Below are 24,316 nucleotides of genomic sequence, written 5' to 3'. Positions count from 1 at the left end.
TTCCTTGGCACACCTGAACTCCTATCCACCTACAAGACTTTCATATGCAGCTTGATGAAGTACTGCTCTCCCGTCTGTGCTGGTTCCCCTGCCTCACACCTTGCTCAGCTTGACGTTGTGGAAAACAAGGCCTTCAAGATCATTGGAATCTCCTGTGGTGAAGCCAAGTCTATGGGTCTATCAATTTGGCATCGTGGACAGGTTGGTGGTCTCTGTCTTCTTCCATATCCTTTCTGGTCTCGCACCCTCTGCTCTTTCTGTGCTTTACCCCCACACCACCAAGGTAAGGTCTCCGCAAGGCACACACGGTATAGTCTACCAGCAACCCCCTTTTCCTGAAATTCCCAAAATTCAGAATTACTGCCCGCCCACCACTTATTTGGTCCTCTTTCCCCCCCCACATATGGAACCAACTTCCACATCCTCTTCGATCTCATTCGTCATTCCAAGTCTTCAAGACAGCTGTTCACCACCATCTCGGTTCACCCGGCCCCTCCCCCCCACCCCTCCTCCCGCCCCATCCAAAACCATGATCTTTTCTCTCCCTGTTAAACCACCCCCTTCCACTCTCCCCAAAATTTGCTTCTGTATCCATCTTGTCCACACCTTGCGTTCTGCCCCACCCCTCATCGTTGCCCGCCTCCCTTGTCATCCATCTCCGTTTATCTTGCGTCCTGGTTCACTGTGTTCTAGCTCTTCCATGAGCTTTGACTTTGCAGCCGACCAATTTCGTTGCCCAACAATAACAAAAAATACTGCTTTCACATAAAACCGTCTCATTGAAGTTTTAGAAAGATTTTGATGTGACAAGGTTTGTCAGCCTTTGGGTGTCAATTCATTAGGAAAGCATGATTATTCTGCTTTTAATTTTTTGCTGACCTGGAATGAAGTGCAGGGGAGCTTATGCGATGGCACGTCGTCCGTCACTCCATCCGTAAACACTTGAAACTTCTTCTCCAAAACCGCTGATGGGATTGTGACCAAATTTGGCACAAATGATATTTCATGTGTTGTGACTAAAGTTTGTTCACCCATTTTAAAAAATGGGGGTCTTCGGGGTTTTACCAGAAGTCAAAGTGGATCCAGGTTTGACCTCCCCAAAATAGGTATTTGCTTTCAATCTCAGAAACTACACTCACTCTTTCGATGAAACTTCACCACAACCTTCATCACTGGTGATGCACCAATGTTTATTTAAGGCACTGGAAAAATCTGAGGAGGTATACGGGGTTTAGGGAGTGGGAGGGTGGGAGGGGGGGGGGGGGGCGTTTCCCTCCAAAATAGGTATTTTGTTTGTTTGTTTGTTTAAAGTCTTCTGATTATGTTGGTATGATTCTAGATGCTGCCCTGTCTTCTAGAAAACATTGAACTTTGTTTAAAATACCTGTCTAAAAAGAACAGGACTTGGCAGTATACTGTTTATTCTACCAGGTGAGCGCCAGCGGTATTGTCCCTATGTCTACATAAGTGTCTTAGAATGTACAAAATAAATTAATGGGACACCTCCCCCACCCAGACCCTCCTCCTCCCTCATCCCCATCCCCCCTCCTCGGTCGCTTTGCTTCCTCGCACCGCGTGTCCTTTCCATCTTACCGCTTATTCTTCTCTCAATGTTGGCAACTATACAATAATACCATTTATTGACGGTCAATATTTGCAATTTTTGTATTCCAGAAACATTTTGTTTATTGCTATAACAACCCATCGTTACCTTTAGTTATACACTTATTCACCAAAAAACAATATTTATCCCCACACTTCCTGTCCGTCCGTCACGCTATGTCTTTCAAAACGGTTGTGCAGAAATTTACCAAACCTGGTAGTTATGATCAACACATGGCACAAAGGTGCAAGACAAGTGCCATTTTTGGCGCCGCCCCCTGGTGCGCAATCAAATGCCGAAAAATGTAATTACGTGCATATTTTAACTATTTTTAATTAAAACTTTGCGCAATAAATCTTGAAGACGCACATTAAATATGTAACGATTTGTTTGGATATGACCCACCCGTTCATGTCCCCAGGGGTGGGCATTTAGTCACTGGTCGAAACGGGAATTTTTTTTTGTTACCCAATATTTGATATTGGATCATTTCTGGTGGAACTTTTTGCCAACTTTCAACTTTGCTTTTGGTGGGAAGCGTGGGGATTTGCGATGGTGCTGTAGTCGAATTTCTTTATTCTACCACTGAAACTTCAAGAAACTCGTTTTAACAAAATAACATGTTTTATTGACTTTTGAGAGTTTTGCTGTATAAATAAACGTACTAATTCTAGATCTTAATGACATCGTTCTGCCGGTCTTTTGTTGAAGCTCGTTCTGTAGGTCTTCCAGTAGTGACTTCCCAGTCGGTCTCCCAGTTTCACACCCATCAATTGCAACTTTCTCTTGGTTATAAGGGAAAAACTCCTTTGATGTTACCAGCATGCCGGGTCAACCCAGGGGTTATTACATAATGTTGGCTACCTGGTAGAGGTCTAGCGATCACTAATCACATAATGTTGGCTACCTGGTAGAGGTCTCGTGATCACTAATCACATAATGTTGGCTACCTGGTAGAGGTCTTGCGATCACTAATCATGTAATGTTGGCTACCTGGTAGAGATCTAGCGATCACTAATACCCCTGGGACATGAGAGCTTGCAAGCGTCTCTGCTTCTCATCCAAAAGCCTTATTTGGCTCTTTTGGTTAGCTTTCTATGTTGGGAGACTGAGAGCACTACATTCTTTCTGTTCAAGAGGTCAATTTCGTATGACCTGCTGAGGGGGGGAATTTGCCCATGGTTGAAACTGTCAGAGAGGTGACAGATGCATTTTCTAGCCTGTGTTCCATAGATGGAACATAGGCTATTTTGATAGACACAGATGGCCGTCCAAGAGCGTTACACATTCTGCCCCTTAAATTAACTTCTCTTGACCAATGCCTTCACCTGTTAGCTCTTAACAGAGGCTAAATAGTAAGGATTCAGATTTTTACCAAACTGCACGATAGAGCATATTTACACCAGATCACATTCTGTAATATTAACAATATGGGGACTGTTAATATGAATATTTTATTCCACAACAGTCCCTGGTTTTTTCTTTTTGTTTATATTAACCATTAATCTAAACATTACCACATTAAATATTCAAACCACTAATTTGGTAATTCAATTTCCTAAGGCATACACCGTCATTCTGGAAGAATTTTGATCACAATACATTTCCTTGTTCATCGACTCTTCCCATGTTGATAATTCAATTCAACTCATTTGCATAAAGGTCACAAAACATTTCACCTTTACCAAGACGCAATAATTTCAGTCCATCATTCAAATAATAAAGCATTTGCAACATTTGGCAAAACGTTTGCCTTCAATCAAATATTGACTTTCTTTGTTTGAAAAAAGGGGCTGATCACTTGTGTTTGAAATTCCAGCATGAAACATTTTTCCTTCTGATGTCTCCATAGCACCTACACTATTTGCGTAGGATTTTCTGCTGTTGTGATAGCTGGGCAGAGTCATAGACTGACCCTGCTCTCCATGCAGCATCCTTGCCACTCTTGCTGTGAGCCATAGTAGATTTGAACAAGGCCTTTGTCCAGTTGTAGTCGACTTGCCTCCTCACTCATCGTGAGTATGGAGCAAGTGTTGATGTGATGTCGATTGGCCAGCAAAATGTGGAGCAGGGATGCCAGATGCATCCGCAATGATGTTGGGACCATGGTGTTCAAGTTGTCCATGGTCCATACCAGGAGCACCCAGCAGAATCGTGCACAGCTGTTGTGAAGGAAAAGGCACAGCCGTTTGCTTGCAGCTCCATGCTGGCTCCCCGGAAGTTGGTGAAGTAATAACACACGTCACCGCATCCCGTAGAAGTTGCAGGTAAAATGTCGTTGTCCTGCAATTGCTGATGTGATGAATGTTCGAGGTATTCGAACAAAAGTAAGTGATCGCCCTTTTCCATATGTTGCAGTGTGATCCAGACAAATGGTCACATAATTTTCCCTTGGTGAAGGTAAACATCCATCTTACAAAGGAGTATTTCTTCATCATTCTTTGAGAAGGAGGGTCTATGCCAAGATTAACTTCATTTTTCACAAATTGTCCTTTCTCAAACTTCTTCCCAGATGTCGTTAGCACTCCATTTGGGATGTGATCTGGTCTTCCCTTTACTCAGCCACATTTATATCTGCTCTCCACACAGATTGAATCAGGTGGGGTACATCATAACATGAAATCCCTATATTGTTAACTAATCATGTATATTTTATAACAACTTCACACGAATAATATTCAAATCAGGTATGTGTTTTATACTACTAAACTAAGAATAGCATCCACAATTGCTTTCAGGTTCATATAATTCAAAAATTAAACTCATGCAGGTATTGTAACACAACTCAAAGAAAATAAATGCATTAATAATGAGTATATATGATTGAAATCGCAAACAGGAATATCTAATTCCCAACAAATCTTGCAAACAAGCAAACTATGCATAATGTATTATTATCATAGTCCTCCTCACTTTTTTTTTTTTTTTCTTTAACAGTGTAACTTGTGGTGATATGAGTTCATCGATCTTGTAAAACGGACATAATTCACAACATTTTGTGATGCCCTTATTTTAACTCTACTGTATTCATTTGCAACATCACTTGATTCAATCTTTGAATCTCAGTACTCATGTCGCCATAAAAGTCTTCCTCCTGTGGTTCCACATTTATTTCCTCATTTGTTGCTTCTTTTATTTTCTCTTTTGTGGCAGCTTGCACTATCATAGTGTTGTTTGTTATCTTATTCAAACCCACCGTCACTAAGGTTTTCAAGCAAGCCACCACGAAAACTATTGCCAATATAACTACTAATCCAATAAACAAGTATTGGAGTATCTCAGCTGCTACTCCTCCCAATGTGTTTTCTAGCCATGCAAAGGCACCCCTTTTCACATAATCGTGATATCTTGCTCCCTCTTCTCTTATTGTATTGGCTATGTTATAAACGTCTCCCGAATTATCAGGTATGTATGTACAACAATCTGTACCAATCACTGCGCATGTACCTCCTTTTTCTGCTGACAGCATATCTAATGCCATACGATTTTGTAATGCCATGGTTCTTGTCGCTGCCAGCTCACTTGTAAGTTGTGTCAATCCACTAGCCGTTTTATTTGCCAATGTTTCTATAGCCAATGCCATTTGCCGTAGTTCATTTCCTGCCTTTCAGGTTCCATAAAATGGAAATACTACCATTCCAACCCATTCTCCCATACTAACAGTTCTTTTCTGCCTAGAATGCAGGATACGCATTGGTGACGTTGTTAACAAGCGCATGTGTGGAAGTACAAACCCAAGAAAACATGTTCCGAACCATCCTGACGGAAGATACGGATATGCCTTGTGTCCACATATAAAATACGTATTATTATATGTCCATGTGTTGTCCTTTCCCCACATGCCTTCCCAATATAAAGTCAAACCCTTCGTGCCATTTTGGCCTAGTGGGACCGGTGTTCTCATCCAGCCTTCTTCGCGACCATAATTGTGGCATTTAGAGGTTCCCATAGACCTATTATGCGCAGGCATTTAGGGTCTGGTGATACACACTAATCCTGTCATTTGCTGTTGAATGGTCATGTAAGACGGCATTTTGTTCTTATCATATGTAGGTCTATAACTGTCCTTAAATTGGTAACAATTATATCCTCCTTTTCTCCATCCCATTTCCCCTGACATTTGGCCGTCAAAATCTGATGCTATCAGGGTGTGAGGGAAACGGCTACATAACTCTTCCCAACCAAAAGGAACTGCCTCCAATGGTACTCCGATCTCACTAGAATGCGGCATTTGTGTACATATCCAACAATTACTTTCATTTGCTATGCCAGCCCTTGTGTGGGCTAAATGTAAAAAAGTATTAATCCCGTGTAATCCATCGGGTTTTAAAGGTGTGTCCCTATCTTCCATCAAACTTCCTAAAAGGTAAATAAAGAAACATCCCTTTATATGTATCATAAATCTGATTATTTGTCTTAGCCTGCTCCCCCATCTCCCGGGGTCCATATTTGTTTCTATTCTTATCAACTTCCTATGATCTGTGAATCCGTTCCAAAATACCGCAACCAAAGGTTTTAACCAAAGCTCTACCAGACCATTCCCAATTTGAACTCCAAATACTAGTAAAACAATCAATTCAAAGAATTAACTTCAAAGGGTCAGCAAATTGTTTTTTTATTTTTTTATTTTTAATAACAGATCTAATTTTCTTTCTATTGCTATAAGGAAGAACAATAGCTCTTATAAGTCTTTGTAATATCTCACTTAATTTACCCAGCATTGAAGAATTTATTTACTATCCCTTCCCCTTCTGTTTACCAGTAACTTTGTTTAAACTCCATAACTTAATTTGATAAATCCCATGTGTACAGCTACCACTTATTGAAACCCCTACTTTTGTAGAAAATATCCAAATAAGTGGTTGTACACCCCCTTAACTGTTGCTCCTCCATTTCATGCAACTAGTGAATACTACTGACACCAGTATGCCAATATAGGTAGGTGTGCCAGATTAACAAATATGTTGCAGGTACACGTAACATCGCGTTCTAAGGTTAAAAAACGTAACAGCACGTTCACGCCTGCCCCTTGGTTTTAAGATGCACAATGCATTTCGTTTTAAAACTCACTATAGTTCAATTCAGCAAGATTGTTTTTACTATGTTCCATATCATCTATGCCTAATATACATCCATACATACAGCACAATTTATATGCTGATAAAGGTCAAGTTTATATATGTCAAAAATCCATGAGCAGAGTACTCTGGGAAGTCAGTGTAAGACTTCTTCCAAATTTGGCTAATTTTGTACTCCCTCATTTTTTTATGAAGCTCATATCCATAAATAGCTGTTATTCTCATATAAATTCTATCAAAAATGGAATCCCAAGATTACTCACAATTTTACCATTAATTAATGGCTGCTCATAACCCAGCACATCAAATCTGTATATTCCATCTCCCTTGACAAAAGAGATAATGTTCATAATCAAATTATATGCCTATTTTATTTTATGAATTTTCTGGATATTCGATCCCATCCACATGAAACTATCTATGTCCAGACGAACACATTGTCAGTTTCAACAATCTTATAAGATTGACAAAAAACAAACAAAAAAAACAAAAACACAAACATTTACACACAAACATACACAAACCCATGCATTATGTATATTTGTTTGCGTTGGAACCATTATTAACAGATCAAGATGGGTGTCAATTTTATTTCAATTTCGTAAAATTTATCCTTTAATTTTAGAAATGCTAATACACAAATAGACAAAAAGTTTATTTTTAGAAAACCCCTATAATGTCACATTGAAATTACCCTTTTCGGGTCCCACAATAATTTATCCAAATTTGAAAATACATCCATTAACATGTCAGTCGACCACTGACCTATCAATCATGCAAAACAATAGTCCAAAATGCCCACCTGATGATCATGTGACGCTTGTCACTTGGTTTCCAAAAAATTTTGCAATGCAATGTTCTACACTTTTGTAAAAAAAAAATTGTTTTGCCCAAAATGCTCCCTAAAACCACATTTATAATTGGCAAATATGAGGCTTCCAGAATGAACTCCAATTCTGGATCTTTAAATTCATGTTCCAAAAAAAAAATATCCAATTTTGGCATTTGATCAATTAATTATTAATTCGCTAATAAGCAAAAAAGTAAAAATCATTCTTGCTCCGAAAACTTTTCAGATACAAGAAGCATCAACAGTTATTCATGTTGGTCTAATGATTTAATCTGTTGAGGCCATTCATCATTTGGGATCTGCATCAATGAAGGCCTAATCGTTATCTGAGGTACCGGTAAGCACTGGTACCCTTGATCTTGGTTTGTCCTATGAACTAGTCTTCCTATTTGAATATGGACACCGTCGTTTCCAGTGTCCCATATTTCCACACTTGCAACATCGGTTTCTGTCATTGCCTGATCTGTCCACCTGTTCACTTGTATCGCTGGGCTGCATCTCTGGATCCCTGGGTTGCCACTGCGATCTTTGGTTATCTCCTGAACCATAAAAAAATTCTCTGTACTGTTCTTTTTGGAGAGACAAATGGGAATCAGATGGGACAACTGTCACTTTTATTCCTATTTTCGAGGGCAGTTGTGCATTTATCTCCTCCAATGTATCCTGTATTCTTTTTATTTTAAGTTCTAGGTCCATTATCCTTTCTTGCTGTTCCCATTTCCTGGATTCAACATCCCAATAATAGAATGCTAGCCAGTCTACCATGAACTTCTGTCTCTTCCTGGCTTTCAATTCTTCTCTGAGTGTTTCCAATATGTTCCTGTCAAAGGTGCCATCCCATGGGAATTCCCTTTTTCGTCCTTTCGTCCATTCATGCCAGGATTCCACATCCTTAAGTGATTCTGCACCATATTTCTGATACATGGAGTTGATACAAGTACCTCTTTGACTCAAGTCTAATTGACCTTGTTTATCCTTGCAGAGTCCACTTCCCATTTTGCCTGTGTGTGAGTAACACTCTATACTCACGCAATGTACCAAATAACTACTAGGACTACACATCGGACTATACCTGTACCCACTATCAACTGTGTGTACAGCAAAAATCTCTGAAGTTTGTTCCACCTTATACAGAGTAGCGTTGAATGTGTTGTTTTCTAGCTTATTTCTATAAGCTCCACTCTGTGGTCTCCCAGGAAGTATCGCTCCACCTTTTCAATCGATGACTTCAGGTGATTTCCAGAGAGTCTCCCTGTCCTGTGGCTTTTCCACACCCCAATCTCACTGATCGGTGTTGCAGATGAGTCTGGATCAGTAAGTCCTGTTGAGGGGGGATCAAACAAAAAATAACCACATATTATATAACTATAGACTCACCACCTTGCTCGTTTTCCAAGGTTGCCTTCACATTGATGTTTCACAAATATCTCAAAGCTTCTTTCTTGAGACCGCACTTTTTTCGATTAAATCAATCCAATTATTCAATTTCAATCAATTTATCAATATCCATCAATAAATTATATTAATCAATCAGATAACTCTATACCCAAGCCTTTTCTCAATGTTGCCAAAACAGTTCCATCTACTGACGGAGACATATGATCATCGGTCGTCACCTTTTGACCCATATCTGCCATCAATTGACAAATCACAGTTCTGCCTCTGGATCATATCTGACATATTTTTTAATCCTGTCTGATCACAAATTCAAGTTTAACAACCACTGAAGGCAACTCAACCCTTCATTTGTGAGACAATCAGCCAAATTGATCAGAGAGAGAGAGAGAGAGAGAGAGAGAGAGAGAGAGAGAGAGAGAGAGAGAGAGAGAGAGAGAGAGAGAGAGAGAGAGAGAGAGAGAGAAAAAGAAAAAGAGAGAGAGAAAAAGAGAGAAAAAGAAAAAGAGAGAGAGAAAAAGAGAGAAAAAAAGAAAGAGAAAAAGAGAAACAAAAAAAACAACAAAAAAAAAAAAAATGTCTCATTTTGAATGATACCCTAAGTTCTTGACAATTAAAATGTTGTAAGATTCCTGAAATGTGTACCAATGAATGGCAATTAATTCATAATATTTACCAATGCAATCCCATCATACTGAAATTTCAACACTCCAACAAAGTTTGTGTCTTGTAATACATCATTAATCCTGCAGGGCTGTAAAGCTATCTTAAAGCCCATGCAATCAATTTACATCAAAACCTAATGATCACATGCCTAACAATCGTCATGATTGTAAAACCATGTTCATAATCAGTCATACCATAATCATCCATTGCAGAAGACAAACATTTCCTGTATCATCACATCCACGTGGTATAATCAGCAATGAAACAGCATCATCAACAAAATTTGAGAATGAACATCAACAATGATGACAATCATGATGACAATCATCAGTAATGAGAGAAAACAATGAGAACTATGAAAGGGGAAAACAGGTAAAAGAGTGAGAGGAGGGGCAAGATGCACTGAAAGAGGAGAAAGCAAACAAGGGAGGAATGAGGCTGGGGGGGGGGGGGGGGGTGGGGGTAGGGCGGGGCTCCCTTAGGGGTATTAATACTATGCGAAATACGACACTCATTGTATTATTTAACCTAAAGATAGATGTGTATTATTGGCCGCACTCATGACTCTCTTACAAGGCTGGCAGAGATTATGTGGTAATTACTATCTCCCTCTCGAACTTCTGTGCAAGGCCTTACACTCATAGTGACATTTAACCATTTAAAACTGTGTCGTACCATTGCACAAATGATTTTAGCAGTATGGGACCATGGTTTTGAGGGGGGGTGGGGGGGGGGGGAAGAGGGGTGAGGATAAAGGGCACATACCCACATGCACAAAAAACACAGAGAGACCACATAATAAGGTGATATGCTCAATCAACATGGGATCCAATGGGATATGGGATCCACAATCCTATACATGCCTCATACAATCAGTAATATAACATGATTTGGGTTTTGTTTAATCAAAACAGGTATAATTTTTGTCTTGTCCTCTATTAATTGCCTTGCCAAATGTCATAGTATCTTATTTCAATAAATTCCCTTATGACCTCCCCAATACTCATCTGGAACTTACATATGTAATTACAATTGTCTCCCAAATTTGTTTGGCCTAAATAGCCTAAAATGGGCTGCCAACATGCAGTACCTTTTATCTACCAAGCAAGTATTCCTTCACATAAGAGCTCTACCAAAATTTTTCCAAAAAAAATCTGGAGCTCCAATTATATGGATGCACACTTCTCAGGATATTTCAGGCCGCTGTCTCCAGGTACACGCAACAGGTACATCACGTTCGGATGAGTACATTTCATTTATTCATGCAATAAACCCTAAAAAAATGTATATTGTCCTAATTCCGGAGTCGGATCAGATCGGGAAGAGTCAGATCAGGAGGATGAGTACAGGTGAAAATGGACAGAGACACGAATCACGAAGACACACACACAGACAGACACAGTCACAAATGGAAGGAATGGCTGGAAGGCACAGTGGAACGAGGGGCAGAGGGACAGAGGGAGGGAGGGCTAAAAGAAGGGGTAGGGGAAACGAAGAAGGGGGGTAGTTTAAAATGGGGAAGGTGACACCTCACCACACATCACGGGTGGGTGTTTAAAAGTAAAAGGACTGAAAATTAAAAAAGGGAAAAAAGATTTTTGGGAAAATTCTGAAGAAAAAAAAAAAACCAGGTGAAAATATGAAATTATCAAATGAAAATTCCATGATTCTAATTTTTAGAGATTCCGAATCCCATTTGCATGGGATTGACTCATCAATTTTTTTCGTGATTGAATGATGTCTAGCTGTCATCCAAGATGGCCGCCGTCATAAAAAAAATCCTAAAAAATATTTTTTTCTAATCAGGATGTAAATATACAGGTAAAAAGTAAGTTTGGAGAGAAAAAAAGGAAGGGGAAAGGGATGCAGAAGGGAAGAAAAAAAAGGGGGAACAGGGAGGGGGTTGGATAATGGTTGGATGGGGTGAAGGTGAGGAGTTAGGATGGAGGGGGGCAGGAAATGGAAGGAGGGAGAGGGGGAAGGGCGGGGGGGGGGGGGTGGGACGGGAGAGTATGAAAGAGATTATATTGAAAGAAAAAATGCGTCTGATCCCATATGTAATATGTGGACAAGGGACTAGGAGACATTTGCATACCAGTCACCACGGGGTTGCTATGGGAACCTCCCTGCACGTCCGATCTAAGCCAGCGGCATGATACAATTACCGCCGTCAGTGTGTGCGAATCTTACTGGGAGATTACATGAAAAACTTTTTAAAAATTACATTACATTATAAATTAAAATTACATTACTGTCTTTCATGGGAACAATGAATTGATGGTGCACTTCATCAAGTCATTCCCTGTCAGAACATCATAAGATTACAATTTCTTGTGTTCTTAAGAGCACATTTGGCCAATCACACACATAAATGTGCATATAATGCAGACGTGCGTCCAAACCGCTTCGAATTAACTCTTATGAAGGTACAAAAACCCATATTTGTGCCACAATGGAATTTTTTATGACTTAAAATCGAGCCAGTCGATTTTACCATCATTTGGCTTACTGTACAGACGCTGTATAAAATCGCTTTTTACAAAAACCGCTAATATGATTATCAATCAAATAGTGTCCATTGTGCAATCTGCTCGTTTCTGTGGTCACAACCAAGCAGGATCTCAACCATTTTTTAACGGGAAAATCGACACACTTATAAGTCGTTTAATCACGAAAACGAGCAGATATTTAATGCAGACTATTAAACTGGAAATCATTTTTAAGATATTTACAAAATTGACGTTCTATTTCATGAATTCATGACGTTCATGAAATGAACAAGAAATATACAAAATCCATATTTCAGTTGTACATGACAAGACGAATGCAGCACCCTTTCTCTAAGGCCCCAGGGGGTCCGTTAGTGGCTCTTTGAACTCGTATAATATACCGAAAAAAGAACCCAAACTAAAAAAGAAAAAAATTATTATTATTTTTTTTTTTTGAAAATTTTGGAGAAAAAAAAATTGTCATGATTTCTGAAACATGTTCCAGGGTTTTCTTGCATACCTTAAAGAATGCCTTGTGGTTTTTCCCATCTTCCACATATCAACAAAAATACACAAAACAACTCAAAAACGACAATTTTCGCAGATTAACATCGTACTACACAGATAACAAAACAAAAGCTTACCTTGTTCACCTGGGCAGACGATTCCCTATGGACCACCAATTTGTAGTCGAATTTCTTTATTCTACCACTGAAACTTCAAGAAACTCGTTTTAACAAAATACAAAATAACGTGTTTTATTGACTTTTGAGAGATTTGCTGTATAAATAAACGTACTAATTCTAGATCTTAATGACGTCGTTCTGCCGGTCTTTTGTTGAAGCTCGTTCGGTAGGTCTTTGTTGAAGCTCGTTCTGTAGGTCTTCCAGTAGTGACTTCCCAGTCGGTCTCCCAGTTTCACACCCACCAATTGCAACTTTCTCTTGGTTATAAGGGAAAAACTCCTTTGATGTTACCAGCATGCCGGGTCAACCCAGGGGTTAATACCCCTGGGACATGAGAGCTTGCAAGCGTCTCTGCTTCTCATCCAAAAGCCTTATTTGGCTCTTTTGGTTAGCTTTCTATGTTGGGAGACTGAGAGCACTACATTCTTTCTGTTCAAGAGGTCAATTTCCTATGACCTGCTGAGGGGGGGAATTTGCCCATGGTTGAAACTGTCAGAGAGGTGACAGATGCATTTTCTTGCCTGTGTTCCATAGATGGAACATAGGCTATTTTGATAGACACAGATGGCCGTCCAAGAGCGTTACACATTCTGCCCCTTAAATTAACTTCTCTTGACCAATGCCTTCACCTGTTAGCTCTTAACAGAGGCTAAATAGTAAGGATTCAGAGTTTTACCAAACTGCACCATAGAGCATATTTACATCAGATCACATTCTGTAATATTAACAATATGGGGACTGTAATATGAATATTTTATTCCACAACAGTGCCATCAACTTCGCTCTGGAATGAATTTGGTTTATGTTCCCAGGGATCAGATGTTGCATAGTCTTCTTTTAAAAGTTGTAAAATGCAATTTTCATTGAGTCATGAATAATAAACCGCCATAAATGCCTAGCCAAGCACTGGATGTAACATCGTAATGACGTCCCAAACATAACACCGCTTTACTAAATCCATCATCCTGACGCCTAGTGTCTGCCATTCAGACCGTTGCCTATGGCCGCCAAATAGTCAGATATATGGGTTATGTTGTTCAACTGTGATCAGCGAAGCGATGGGACGGGTTGACCGGGATAACGTTCACGTCTGTAAAGTGTCACGGATTCGTCACTTCCGTTGTGGTGGTTTTCATCCACTGTAAACATTTTTGATTCCATGTACTATTATTGTTTTCAAAAGATTTATTGTTCATGAACTGTTTTCAAAAGGTGAAAAGTTAGAGTTAAAAGAAACAGGAAACTGGATCGGGAACCGGACGACGATGAAGAGGAAGAAGAGAGAAAGAGGGCGGAGCGAGTGGAGTCGGACAAGAAGCATAGTTGCTTTGCGGTCTGGAGCGAACGTTGGCGAGCAAGAGTCACGAGTGAACTTTGGGTTTCCCAGGAAAGGGAATTCCTGCGACAGAGTTGTTATCGCTGTGACAGATCAACCTGCGTGTCAGGTTTTGCGGTCGATTCCGAAGAGAATCGGTGGACTGCCGTTACGTCTCGAGTACGGCCGTCGGCCATTTTGGCTCACACGCTTTGTGCGTCGAGCAAGGTTTATTTGCTTCGCTTCAGCCTTTGCGCGTCGCGCAAGGTTTTTCTTTGCTTCACGTCAGCCATTTTCACTGCATTCAGACGTATCTGGTGTGTGTGTGTGCAACGCGAATTGTGAAGGTAAATCGGAGGTTCGCCGACTGTGAGCTGTGGAACGTCCATACCCGAGGGTGTGATTTCCCAGTCGCCTGGAGGGCGCCTTTGGATTTCCCAGTCGCCTGGAGGGCGCCTTTGCACAGCTTTGGCAGCAGAGACTGTAACTGCCAACCCAACGGGATTCTGGTCTCGATTGGACATTGATCTGACGATCACTGGAGTGAATCCACTTTGGCTTGAAGCCGGGAATTAGAGACATTGGGAATCTTCTTCTTTCCGCTCACTTGGGGCACAGTGAGTTATATATTACGAAACTGATGGTACCATCATAAGACATATATTGATTGTACTTTTGATTACTATTATTGTTGTACTGTTATTCTTGTGTGATCTTATACAATATTTGTTTGTGAGTAACAATTGGTGTGGCTTCCCCATTGATCTTTGACATACAGAATAACACATTTTTCTGCCGTGACTCCTCTCAGGGCTCGGAGGTACGACCAGGGGGTCGGGGAGGAGTACATAACAAAAGGCCTAGTCTATCACTAGACGTAATGCCGTAAAAAGGTTTCCCAGCGAAAAGAGCATGATAGAGGGGCGGAGGGAGAAATCCGGCTACTTTACTACAGTATATAGAGTATACATTTTGTAGGGCCTATGCAACAATAACATGCATCTCCTTGATCGACCATGACCTTCAAGGTATGATTCTTATCCTTCAAACTCATTTTGCAGTAGTAGCGGTAGTAGCTCCTCCATGAGCCAGGCAATATATCTTTCAATACATCAACATCTTACAATATTGAAGTAATAAAAACATTATAAAAACATGATAGAGGATGCTGCCATTGTAACTTACTAAGACCATGCTTTCTCTAGGGCTCGATAGCTTACGTCCCACAGCAGGCGTGGATCCAGAATGCAAGCCTGCGAGATAATGTGCTCTTTGGAGCAACCTTGGAGTCTGTGAGGTACTGGCGTGTGCTCGAGGCATGTGCCCTGCTCCCAGATCTCGACACCCTGCCCGCCCGGGATCTCACCGAGATTGGAGAAAAGGTTTGACGCTCGCATCTGGTCTGAAGGATGTCAAATTCAGTGAAAGAAACCCATTTGATCTCCACTGAGTGTATCTATACAGGTATACATGCATGTAGACTCGATGTTGCTGTGCAGGGTACAAACCTGTCTGGAGGACAGAAGCAGCGGGTGAGTCTGGCACGTGCAATCTACAGCCAAGCAGACATCTTCCTGTTCGATGATGCTTTATCTGCTGTGGATTCCCATGTGGGGCTGCACATATTCCAACAAGTACTAGGCCCTAAAGGTCTGCTTCAAAACAAGGTTAGAGGGATCAGACAGTTTGATAATTATCAGTGAAAACGATCTTGTGATTATTAATCTCAGGTGGAGAATTGATGGATGAAGCCTGTATTTCGATCCACATTTTTCTTTTGATCTTTCACTTTGGAAAATCGAGAACCTCAAAAGATGATACGAAATGCTGATATGCATCGTGTCAAGGTTAGTGTTGGTGTTAGTGGGTGAATGATAGGAGAGAGAGAAAAAAAGGTTTGGAGACTAGTAGTGGGAAGAGATTGATGTAAGAATATGGGACGAAACGGGCAGAGTATGGAGCTCATGTGGGAAGTCGAATATTCCATCATATTTGCATACATAATAAATAGATGGCTGCTAATTTGTTTTCAGACAGAATGTGACAATTTGTGATCCTCCTACTTTGCAATCTTCCAGAACCTGTTTAGCTTCATCTACAGAAATGCAAAGCAACTTGACTAACCTATCCTTTTACCGTCTTGCTTCCCCGTCGTCTGTGTCGCTTGTCTCGCCAGACAAGGTTGCTCGTCACCCATGGGTTGAGCTTCCTGCCCCAAGTTGACTGCATCTTGGTAATGACAGAAGGCCTTCTATCTGAGATTGGCACATACCAGCAACTACTTCAGAATGGTGAAGCCTTTGCAGAATTTTTACAAATTTACTCCACGGAACAAGACAATGAGGGCTCAGAAGATGAAGAACAGGATGATGGTGGGTTACCTAAAAAGTGGAGTAAGGTGGAATTTTATATCCGCAACACAGTACATCCCTCTTCGAAAATGGCATAACTCAATGGAAGTTGGCTTTGACTTTAGTTTTAAAAACTGATTCTGGTAGTACAGGTAGTTTGTTTGTTTTTTTTTTTTGTTTTTTTTATATACAAGATCGAGGCTCGTGAAAGAGCTAACATTAATCACACAAAAAGACAAACCGACACACAAAACACAAAAAATAAGGGGAGCGGCAGACAAGATGGGGAGAGAAGGGGAAGGACACAAAAGAGAGGGGGAAGGACACAAACACAACATTTGAGAGCAGGCACATCGGGAGGACTTGGGGGGAGGTGGGAGAGGAATAAAACATGAACACTGCAAGGACTCTGGGGTGAATTACCGGGGGTAGAAAAGATCAAGGTTTTCGATGGGGGAAGATAAGAGATGGTGGTGAACAGCTGTTTTAAAGACCTGGACGGAGGAGTGGGATTGAAGGGAGTGGGGGAGTTTGTTCCAGAGGTGGGAGAAAAGGGGAATGAAAGAGTGAAGGTGAGCAGAGAGCCTAGACTTTGGCAGTTTAACCATAAGAGGGTTGCAGGCAGATCTTGTGCAACCTGAAGGAATATTGGGGGGACAGAGCACAGAGAGAGCTGGGGGAGCAAGGCCGGAGAGGAGTCGGTAGAAGACAGAAAGACCACCAACCTGCCTGCGGTGAGTGAGTGAAAGGCCCTCGTTGTTGACTACATCGCAGGAGATTCCAATGATTCTGAAAGCTTTGGCCTCAACAGCGTGAAGCCGAGCAAGGTGTGAGGCCAGGAGCACCAGCCCAGAGGGGGGGGGAACAGTATTCCATTGAGCTGCGGATGAAAGCCTTGTATGTGGTGAGGAGCTCAGGTGTGCCAAGGAAGGACTTCGCACGACGGAGGATGCCCAGTCGGCGACTGGCTTTGGAGGCCAGCTTGGAAATGTGGTTTTCCCAAGAAAGATCATGGCAGATAGTGAGACCCAAAAGCTTGAGCGACAGAACTTCTTGGAGAGGATTGTTGAGAAAGTAGATGGGAGTGTTGTCCAGTCGGTCCTTTCGGAGAGACATTGTAAGAGTGTGAGATTTGTCAGGATTGAAAGACATGTTCCACTTGTTTGACCAGTCTGTGATTTTGTCCAGGTCTGCAGAGAGTGAGGAGGCTGCAGACTGCCGATCTGAGGGATGAGGAATGGAGCGACAGAGAGTAGAGTCGTCAGCAAAGAGATAGAGAGGATTTTCAAGAGTCAGAGAGATCATTGATGAAGACCAGAAAAAGCACAGGGCCCAGAACACTACCTTGGGGAACTCCAGCCTGAACAAGAAGAGGAGATGAGAGAAACCCATTCAGGGCCACACGTTGACTACGACCAGAGAGGAAGTCCGCCAGCCATGCGTGGAGATTTCCATGGATACCAAAGGAGGAGAGTTTGGTGAGCAGAGCAGGGTGCCAGACCGTATCGAAGGCACGTGAAATGTCAAGGGAGACCGCTCTAATTTCCTGTTTAGCGTTGAGGACCTCCATCCATTGTTGAGAAAGCAGAAGCAGCATGTCCAGAGTAGAGTGACCAGGTCTGAAACCAAATTGATGATCAGAGATCAAGCCATTGGAGAAGAGGAAAGATTTAATATCTGAAGCAATGATGGATTCCATGACTTTGCTGATAATTGGGAGAAGGCTGATTGGTCTGTAGTTGCTGGGATCTGTTTTTGCACCTTTTTTGTGCAAACCGGTGATGTTGGCTGATTTCCAAGCAGATGGCAGATGACCTTGAGCAAAAGAGAGGGTGAAGAGAACAGAAAGAGGGAGTGAAAGAGCAGAAGAACATGATTTTAGGACCTGTGGGCTGATGCCGTCAGGACCAGTTGCAGAATCAGAGTCGAGGGTTGACAAACTTTTCCACCTTGTCAGGGGGAAAGGACACAGAGTCCAGGAGCAGCTGGGTACAATTGGGTACGGTGGGTACAGAGAGGGATGGGTTTGGGACACAAGATTTAGAGGCAAACACAGAGTTGAGGCATTCAGCTTTTTCACTTGCGGAGTCAGCCGTTAAGCCGTTTGTGGTGAGTGAGGGGATGGAGGGGGAACAAACACCAGAAACAGATTTGACCAGACGCCACCAGGATTTGGACGAGGGAGACAGATAAGAGAGTTCGGTCTTGAGAATGGTGAGATATTGTTTCCTGGCTCTCCTGAGGGTGGACACACACTTGTTTCGGGCTTTGTGAAAGGAAATGAGATTTCCTTCCGTTGGATTTGCTTTCCAGGAGACGAAAGCAAGTTGTTTCAGGGCAACAGCCTCACCACAAGATTCCTTGTACCATGGACGGGAGGAAGGGTATGACAACTGAAGACGAGATGGTATAAATCTGTGCATGAGAGAGAGCAATTTACTTTGAAAGAATTCCCAGGATGAGTTGATGTCAGAGGCGGTAGAGATGGGAGACCAGTCCAGATGATTGATGGCTGCTTGAAGACCGTGCCAGTTGGCCTGAGTGAAATGCCAGACTCGTCGACGCTGAGGAGGCTCTCTGAGAATGGTCAGAGAGATGTCCACTTTGACAAGCACATGATCAGATGAGCCGATTGGAGCAGAAGAAGAGCAGCAGACATTTTCAGGGAAGTTTGTCATAACCAAATCCAGAAGAGAAGATGCTCCCTTGACTGAGATCCGGGTCGTGAAATTGACAGATTGTGTCAGTCCCAGGGAGTCGCAGAAGTCCTTTGCTGAAGAGCCATGGCTGGTGAGAGAGGTACCCACACCCAGCCAACTGGCATGGTGACCATTGAAGTCACCACATATGAGGAAGAGAGAGTTGGGATGGGTAGATAGAAGTTGGTCCATATTATCAGACAGTGAGATGTATATGGAGTCATCGCTGTTTGGTGGACGGTACAACACACATATGAACAAAAGGTGGGAGCGAAAGGGAAGCCGTAGCCAAAGGTATTCCTGGGGGTGAGGTGGAGAGAGGGCAGTGGAGGGCGAGTGAGGAAGAGTTTTTTTATAAAGATAGCAACCCCACCTCCAGGACGAGGCTCAGGTCTATCATACGTGGGAGAGATACCAAGGCATCAGAGACATCATGAAGGAGGAAAGTTTCTGTTAAGCAGATCACATCTGGTTTGTCAGAAGCAACCTGTATGGAGAGGTCAGTCAAGTTTGAGCGAAGGCCCCGGATGCTTGAGGTCCATACCGTTAATGAAGAGGAAGGGGGAGCATCGGGTCCAGAACAGGGGGGGGGAGGGGTAGGGTAAGATGTGGAAGAGGAGGAAGAGGTAGGGAGAGCTGTTGAAGGTGTGTCAGAGATTTCAGAGATTTCAGAATAGCTTGGAGAAAGGGAAGAATGGGGCGGACAAAAGGTTTGATGGAGATTGGGTGAGGCACAGTGAGGTGTTATTTGAGGAGGGGGAAGAGCGAGGCAGAAGGTTTGGGGAGATGAAGGTGAAAGTTGGAAGGGGGAAGAAGCAGGGAGGATGCTTTGAGGAGGAGGGGTGAGAGGGGAGTCTAGGAGGGGAGGAGCGAGGGAGAGTCTCGGAGGGGAGGGTGTGGGGGGAGTTTAGGAGGGAGGGGAGGGAAGGGGCAAGGGGGGAGATTTGAAAGGGATGGGTGATGGGGAGGATTTGGAGGGGAGGGGTGAGATTGGATTTTGAAAAGTGTACGATTCATGGGAAACGAACATTTTTTGCAAAATGAGTTTGAGACCTTCGAGTCAAAAATACGTTTGAGGACACTGGGGGTGGGGTGGAGTTCTGGATAGTTTAGGGAATGTAGAAAGGAGGAACTGCAAGAGATGGTATTATATATATTTTTTGGAATGAATAGATTTGGTGAGCAAGACGAAAGCATCCTTTTGTAGGAAAAGAAGAAAAGGGTGTTATAATATATGAGAGAAAATAGTTGTTCAGGGGAGAGATTATACATTTCTAAACCGCGTGATCGCGAACGAAGAACGAACGAACAAAAAGAACAACAAATAAGCGAATAAGACCTGGGAAGGAAAAAAAAAATTTGGGGGGGGGGGGGGGTTTTTTTTGTGAGTACAGATATTAAACAAGGAGGTACGGGGTGAACGACTGGAACGAAACAGAGAACGAAAAATAATTTCAGCGCATTCGACGAATCGCTGAGAGAAAAACGAAACCACAAGGTCGGAGACGGTACGGTAGTCTAAGCCTACGAGTACTAGGCCGCAGAATACTCGATACCATTAACCGACGATTGTGTATACATGTACGAAAAATTAGCACCGAAAATTTTCCAAAAGATACGCTATAGGTACACACACCGAAAGATAGATACAGTCTCGACAAAAACACGATTTTGATAGATCACTTAGCTTCGAGAGCGTGAGCGCATGGAGCAGCTTCGAAAAGACGTGACCTCGCCGTGATCTCGCGAGATCTCCAATTGTTGCGAGACTTATTCGTTCAGGCTAAAAAACCATAGGCCTGTTCTCACCTGGTAGGGAATCTTTTACATTTGTACCTCTCTCCCCACCCCCTCCCCCCCTCCGGTCCCCTTGCCATCCCCCAGTTGTCAGTAGGTGAGATATATACCAGCTACAGCTGTCATCATGAGTGACACTGATAATTGATATTGATAATCTGAAGTCCATTTTTTTCTTGGGTGAAAAAAATATATATAAAAGAAACGTTTTTGCTTGCACAGAGCGTTTATATTTAATTTTTAAAATTTCAATTTCACAGGACTTTTTAATCGATGCAGAATCAAAAGAATGAATTCTAGTTTGATCAAGAATTATATAACCATATTTTCTTTCTTTATTCTGTATCCGAAGTGCTTCAGATCTTTTACATTTGCTTTCATAAAGCCAAAGTATTTGTCTAATGTATAGTCATGATCCTTTAACAGAGGAAACCAACAGTGGCAAAATGATGAATGGTGATCTGCTGAAACGTCTCATAAGGTACATTTGTAATTGCCACGCACACGAAGCACAAAGCGGGGTTCAGAAATTGGTTCATTACCTCCACCACCAAAGGTGGATGGAGGGAATGTTTTCACCCCTGTCTGTCTGTCCATTTGTGAACAAGATATTTCTAAAAGTTGTGGACGGATTCGGACGAAATTTGGCAGAGATGTAGCACATGTCACGAGGACGAAATGATGCGATTTTGGTTTAGATCCGCATTCCGATCCGGCTACCTGAATTTTTAAAGTGATTCTTCACCATCGGGACATACGGCCAAAAACGATACATAGCAGGATATCTCAAAGTTGTGGATGGATTTGGACGCAACTTGGTGGAAAGGTTGTGTGTGTGACGAGGAAGAATCGATTCGTTTTTGGTGAAGATCTGGATCTAGATAGAAGGATTTAAGTGATTCTTCACCATTGAGAGATGGGGCCAAGAGCGATTATATAGCAGGATGTCGCAAAAAGTTATGGACGAGTTTTGACAAAACTAGGTGCATATTTTGGTTAGGTGATGAGAACAAGCTGATTAGATTTTGGTTCAGGTCTGGATCCAGATACGACCTATTGGTGATACAAAACATAAAATGTTCACCTCGATACAAAACATAACAACAATATATGTCCCATGAATCACTGACCCCAACTTAATGGGACACTGCAACAGAAGAAGGTTGCATGCCAGTGAAGGTGGATGGAGGGCATGTTTTAACACCTGTTTGTCTGTGTGTGAGAATGATATCTTAAAAAAGTTGTGGACGGATTCAGACAAATATTGGTGGACAGGATGGGTGTGTCAAAAGGACGAATTGATTCGATTTTGGTGAAGATCCCGATCCATATACTAACTAGAACGGCACTCGGTAGAGCGCACACCTCCGCCAGGCTGAACGGTTTATGTTTTGTCTCCCACTGATAGGCTGGATCTGGATTCGGGCCTGAACCAAAATCTAATAGGCTTATTCCTGTCTCGTCGCCTAACCAACCCGTCCACTAAGTTTCGTCATAACTCATCCATGACTTTTTTTAAAATATGTTCTCTATCGCTTTTCGCCTGATCTCTCAATGGTGAAGAATCACTTAAAAAATAAATAATTCTCGTTTCCACATTCAGATCTTCACCAAAATCAAATCGATTAGTTCTTGTCCACACACCCAACCTGTCCACCAAGTTTCGTCCAAATCCGTCCACAACCTTTTGAGATATCCTGCTATATATCGTTTTTGGCACAATCTCCCAATGGTGAAGAATCACTTTAAAAATTCTACTAGCTGGATCCGAATCTTCACCAAAATCTAATCATTTCGTCCTTGTCACATACACTACCTCTCTGCCAAATTTCGTCCGGATTTGTCCGCAACTTTTTGAGATATCTTGTTCACAGACAAACAAACAGACAGACAGGGGTGAAAACGTAACCTCCATCCACCTTCAGTAAAAGTTAAAAAATATTTTAAAAGTGTTTCTTTACCATTGAGAGATGTGAGAGAAGGCCAAAAGCGATATATAACATGACTGGTGAGGTACCCGGGCTACGCGCACAGGTGGGGGCCCGAAAGCAAACAGACAATGCGGAAACGGTGAATGCCAAACCATGAATAATATTCGACATCCCTTTGACGCCTTCAGTCGCACGTCAGGCATGGACAAGCCGGTTCGTCAATGGTGGGCAAAAACTTACTGCAGCTGCCCCCACCAATCTGCGAATGTGGGTGAAGAATTGCAGTATCCCAACCATGGGTGGGAACCCTCACATCATTTCCTCCTCCTTTAAACTCCTCTCCTCCTTCGCTCATAAAAGTGAAAGACAATTCGTACATGGATCATTACATATTGTCGTGTTCCTGGGGTGAACCCCTGGGGACGGATAGCCGAATGAGCTTTACACTTCGAGGCGTTCAGTCAACAATGGCGGACCTTCTTTATACGCGCTGTGGAGGGCAGCGGAGCTCTTACCTTCACGGACCCCAGGATGTCTTCGAACCTGGATAAATCAATTCAACCGACATGGAATTAAAATGTACAATTACCGGCTTTATTGAAAGGAATGCCGATAACAAAAGAATGCATGGTAAAATAAAATTCCTAATCGAGGGATGCTCCACACGGACTCGTATGCAACACAAGGGGAAAAATAAAGGTGAAAATAATGTGTGGTGTTTGTGAGGTGCGTTTGCCTGCACTTCGCCTGGCGTCCGGGGCCGTCGAAGGTCCTGCGTCCCGACGCGGGAAGCACACGCCCTGGTGCGAGGTTCATGAGTGGGAAAACAGGCCTTGGTGCACCGCTCGCCCACTCCAGCCGCACTTGCGCTTGTCCCCGTCGTCCTCTTCTCGCGCACCGACGACGCACAGCCAGCACTGACGAGCCAAGGAAAAGACAATGTGGTAGCTCTAACTGATGAAAGCCAGGCACCACGAGACAAAATGTCGGGACAGGACTGTTCGTGATGAAATGTAGATGCCAGGAGAGATGTGTATGCGGCCGTTCGTAAAGACTGCCCCAGTGCAAGAGCGATAATGAATCCGACTGCTCGTGATGAAATCCCAACACAAGAGACTGTACCTGTGACCGTTCATCCCCAAAGCCAGGAGCCAAGAGGGCCAAAATGTCGGGGCTCCAGTCTTTTGTTCTCAAGGCTCTGACGTCATCCGACGATCCCCGTGCGTGCTTCAATCAGCGAGTCCCTCTCATCGCTCTATGGTACCCTAACTAATCGTTCTTCAGGGCGTGGCCTCGCGGACCTGCTTGCTTGATGTTGCGATGTGGCGCAGCACCAGCGGTATTGTTCAATGTCTTGTTCCAGTTACTTTTTATTTAATGTTTAATGCACGATTGCTTGGCTTGGCTATGTGTGTGGGTGTGTCGTAAAGAACAGAGAAGAAAAGTACAAAGGCGT

At 42.5% G+C, this 24,316-nt stretch overlaps 1 protein-coding gene across 1 annotated transcript in view; it reads left to right on the top strand.

Moving 5' to 3' along the window:
- The window catches only part of LOC137438237 (ATP-binding cassette sub-family C member 2-like), a 94,549-nt gene that overhangs the window by 18,931 nt on the left and 51,302 nt on the right, over window positions 1–24,316 (top strand). The window contains exons 11-14 of the mRNA XM_078766242.1: window positions 15,288–15,464; window positions 15,582–15,749; window positions 16,259–16,454; window positions 21,356–21,410. Coding sequence (XP_078622368.1) covers window positions 15,288–15,464; window positions 15,582–15,749; window positions 16,259–16,454; window positions 21,356–21,410 — 596 coding nt within the window. The remainder of the gene's footprint in view (window positions 1–15,287; window positions 15,465–15,581; window positions 15,750–16,258; window positions 16,455–21,355; window positions 21,411–24,316) is intronic.

The sequence above is a fragment of the Myxine glutinosa genome, chromosome 12 (assembly GCF_964187855.1).
Source record: "Myxine glutinosa chromosome 12, kmMyxGlut1.1, whole genome shotgun sequence".
Classification (NCBI taxonomy): domain Eukaryota; kingdom Metazoa; phylum Chordata; class Myxini; order Myxiniformes; family Myxinidae; genus Myxine; species Myxine glutinosa.
Note: the sequence above shows the minus strand (reverse complement) of the source record. Positions and strands in the feature narration are given on the sequence as shown.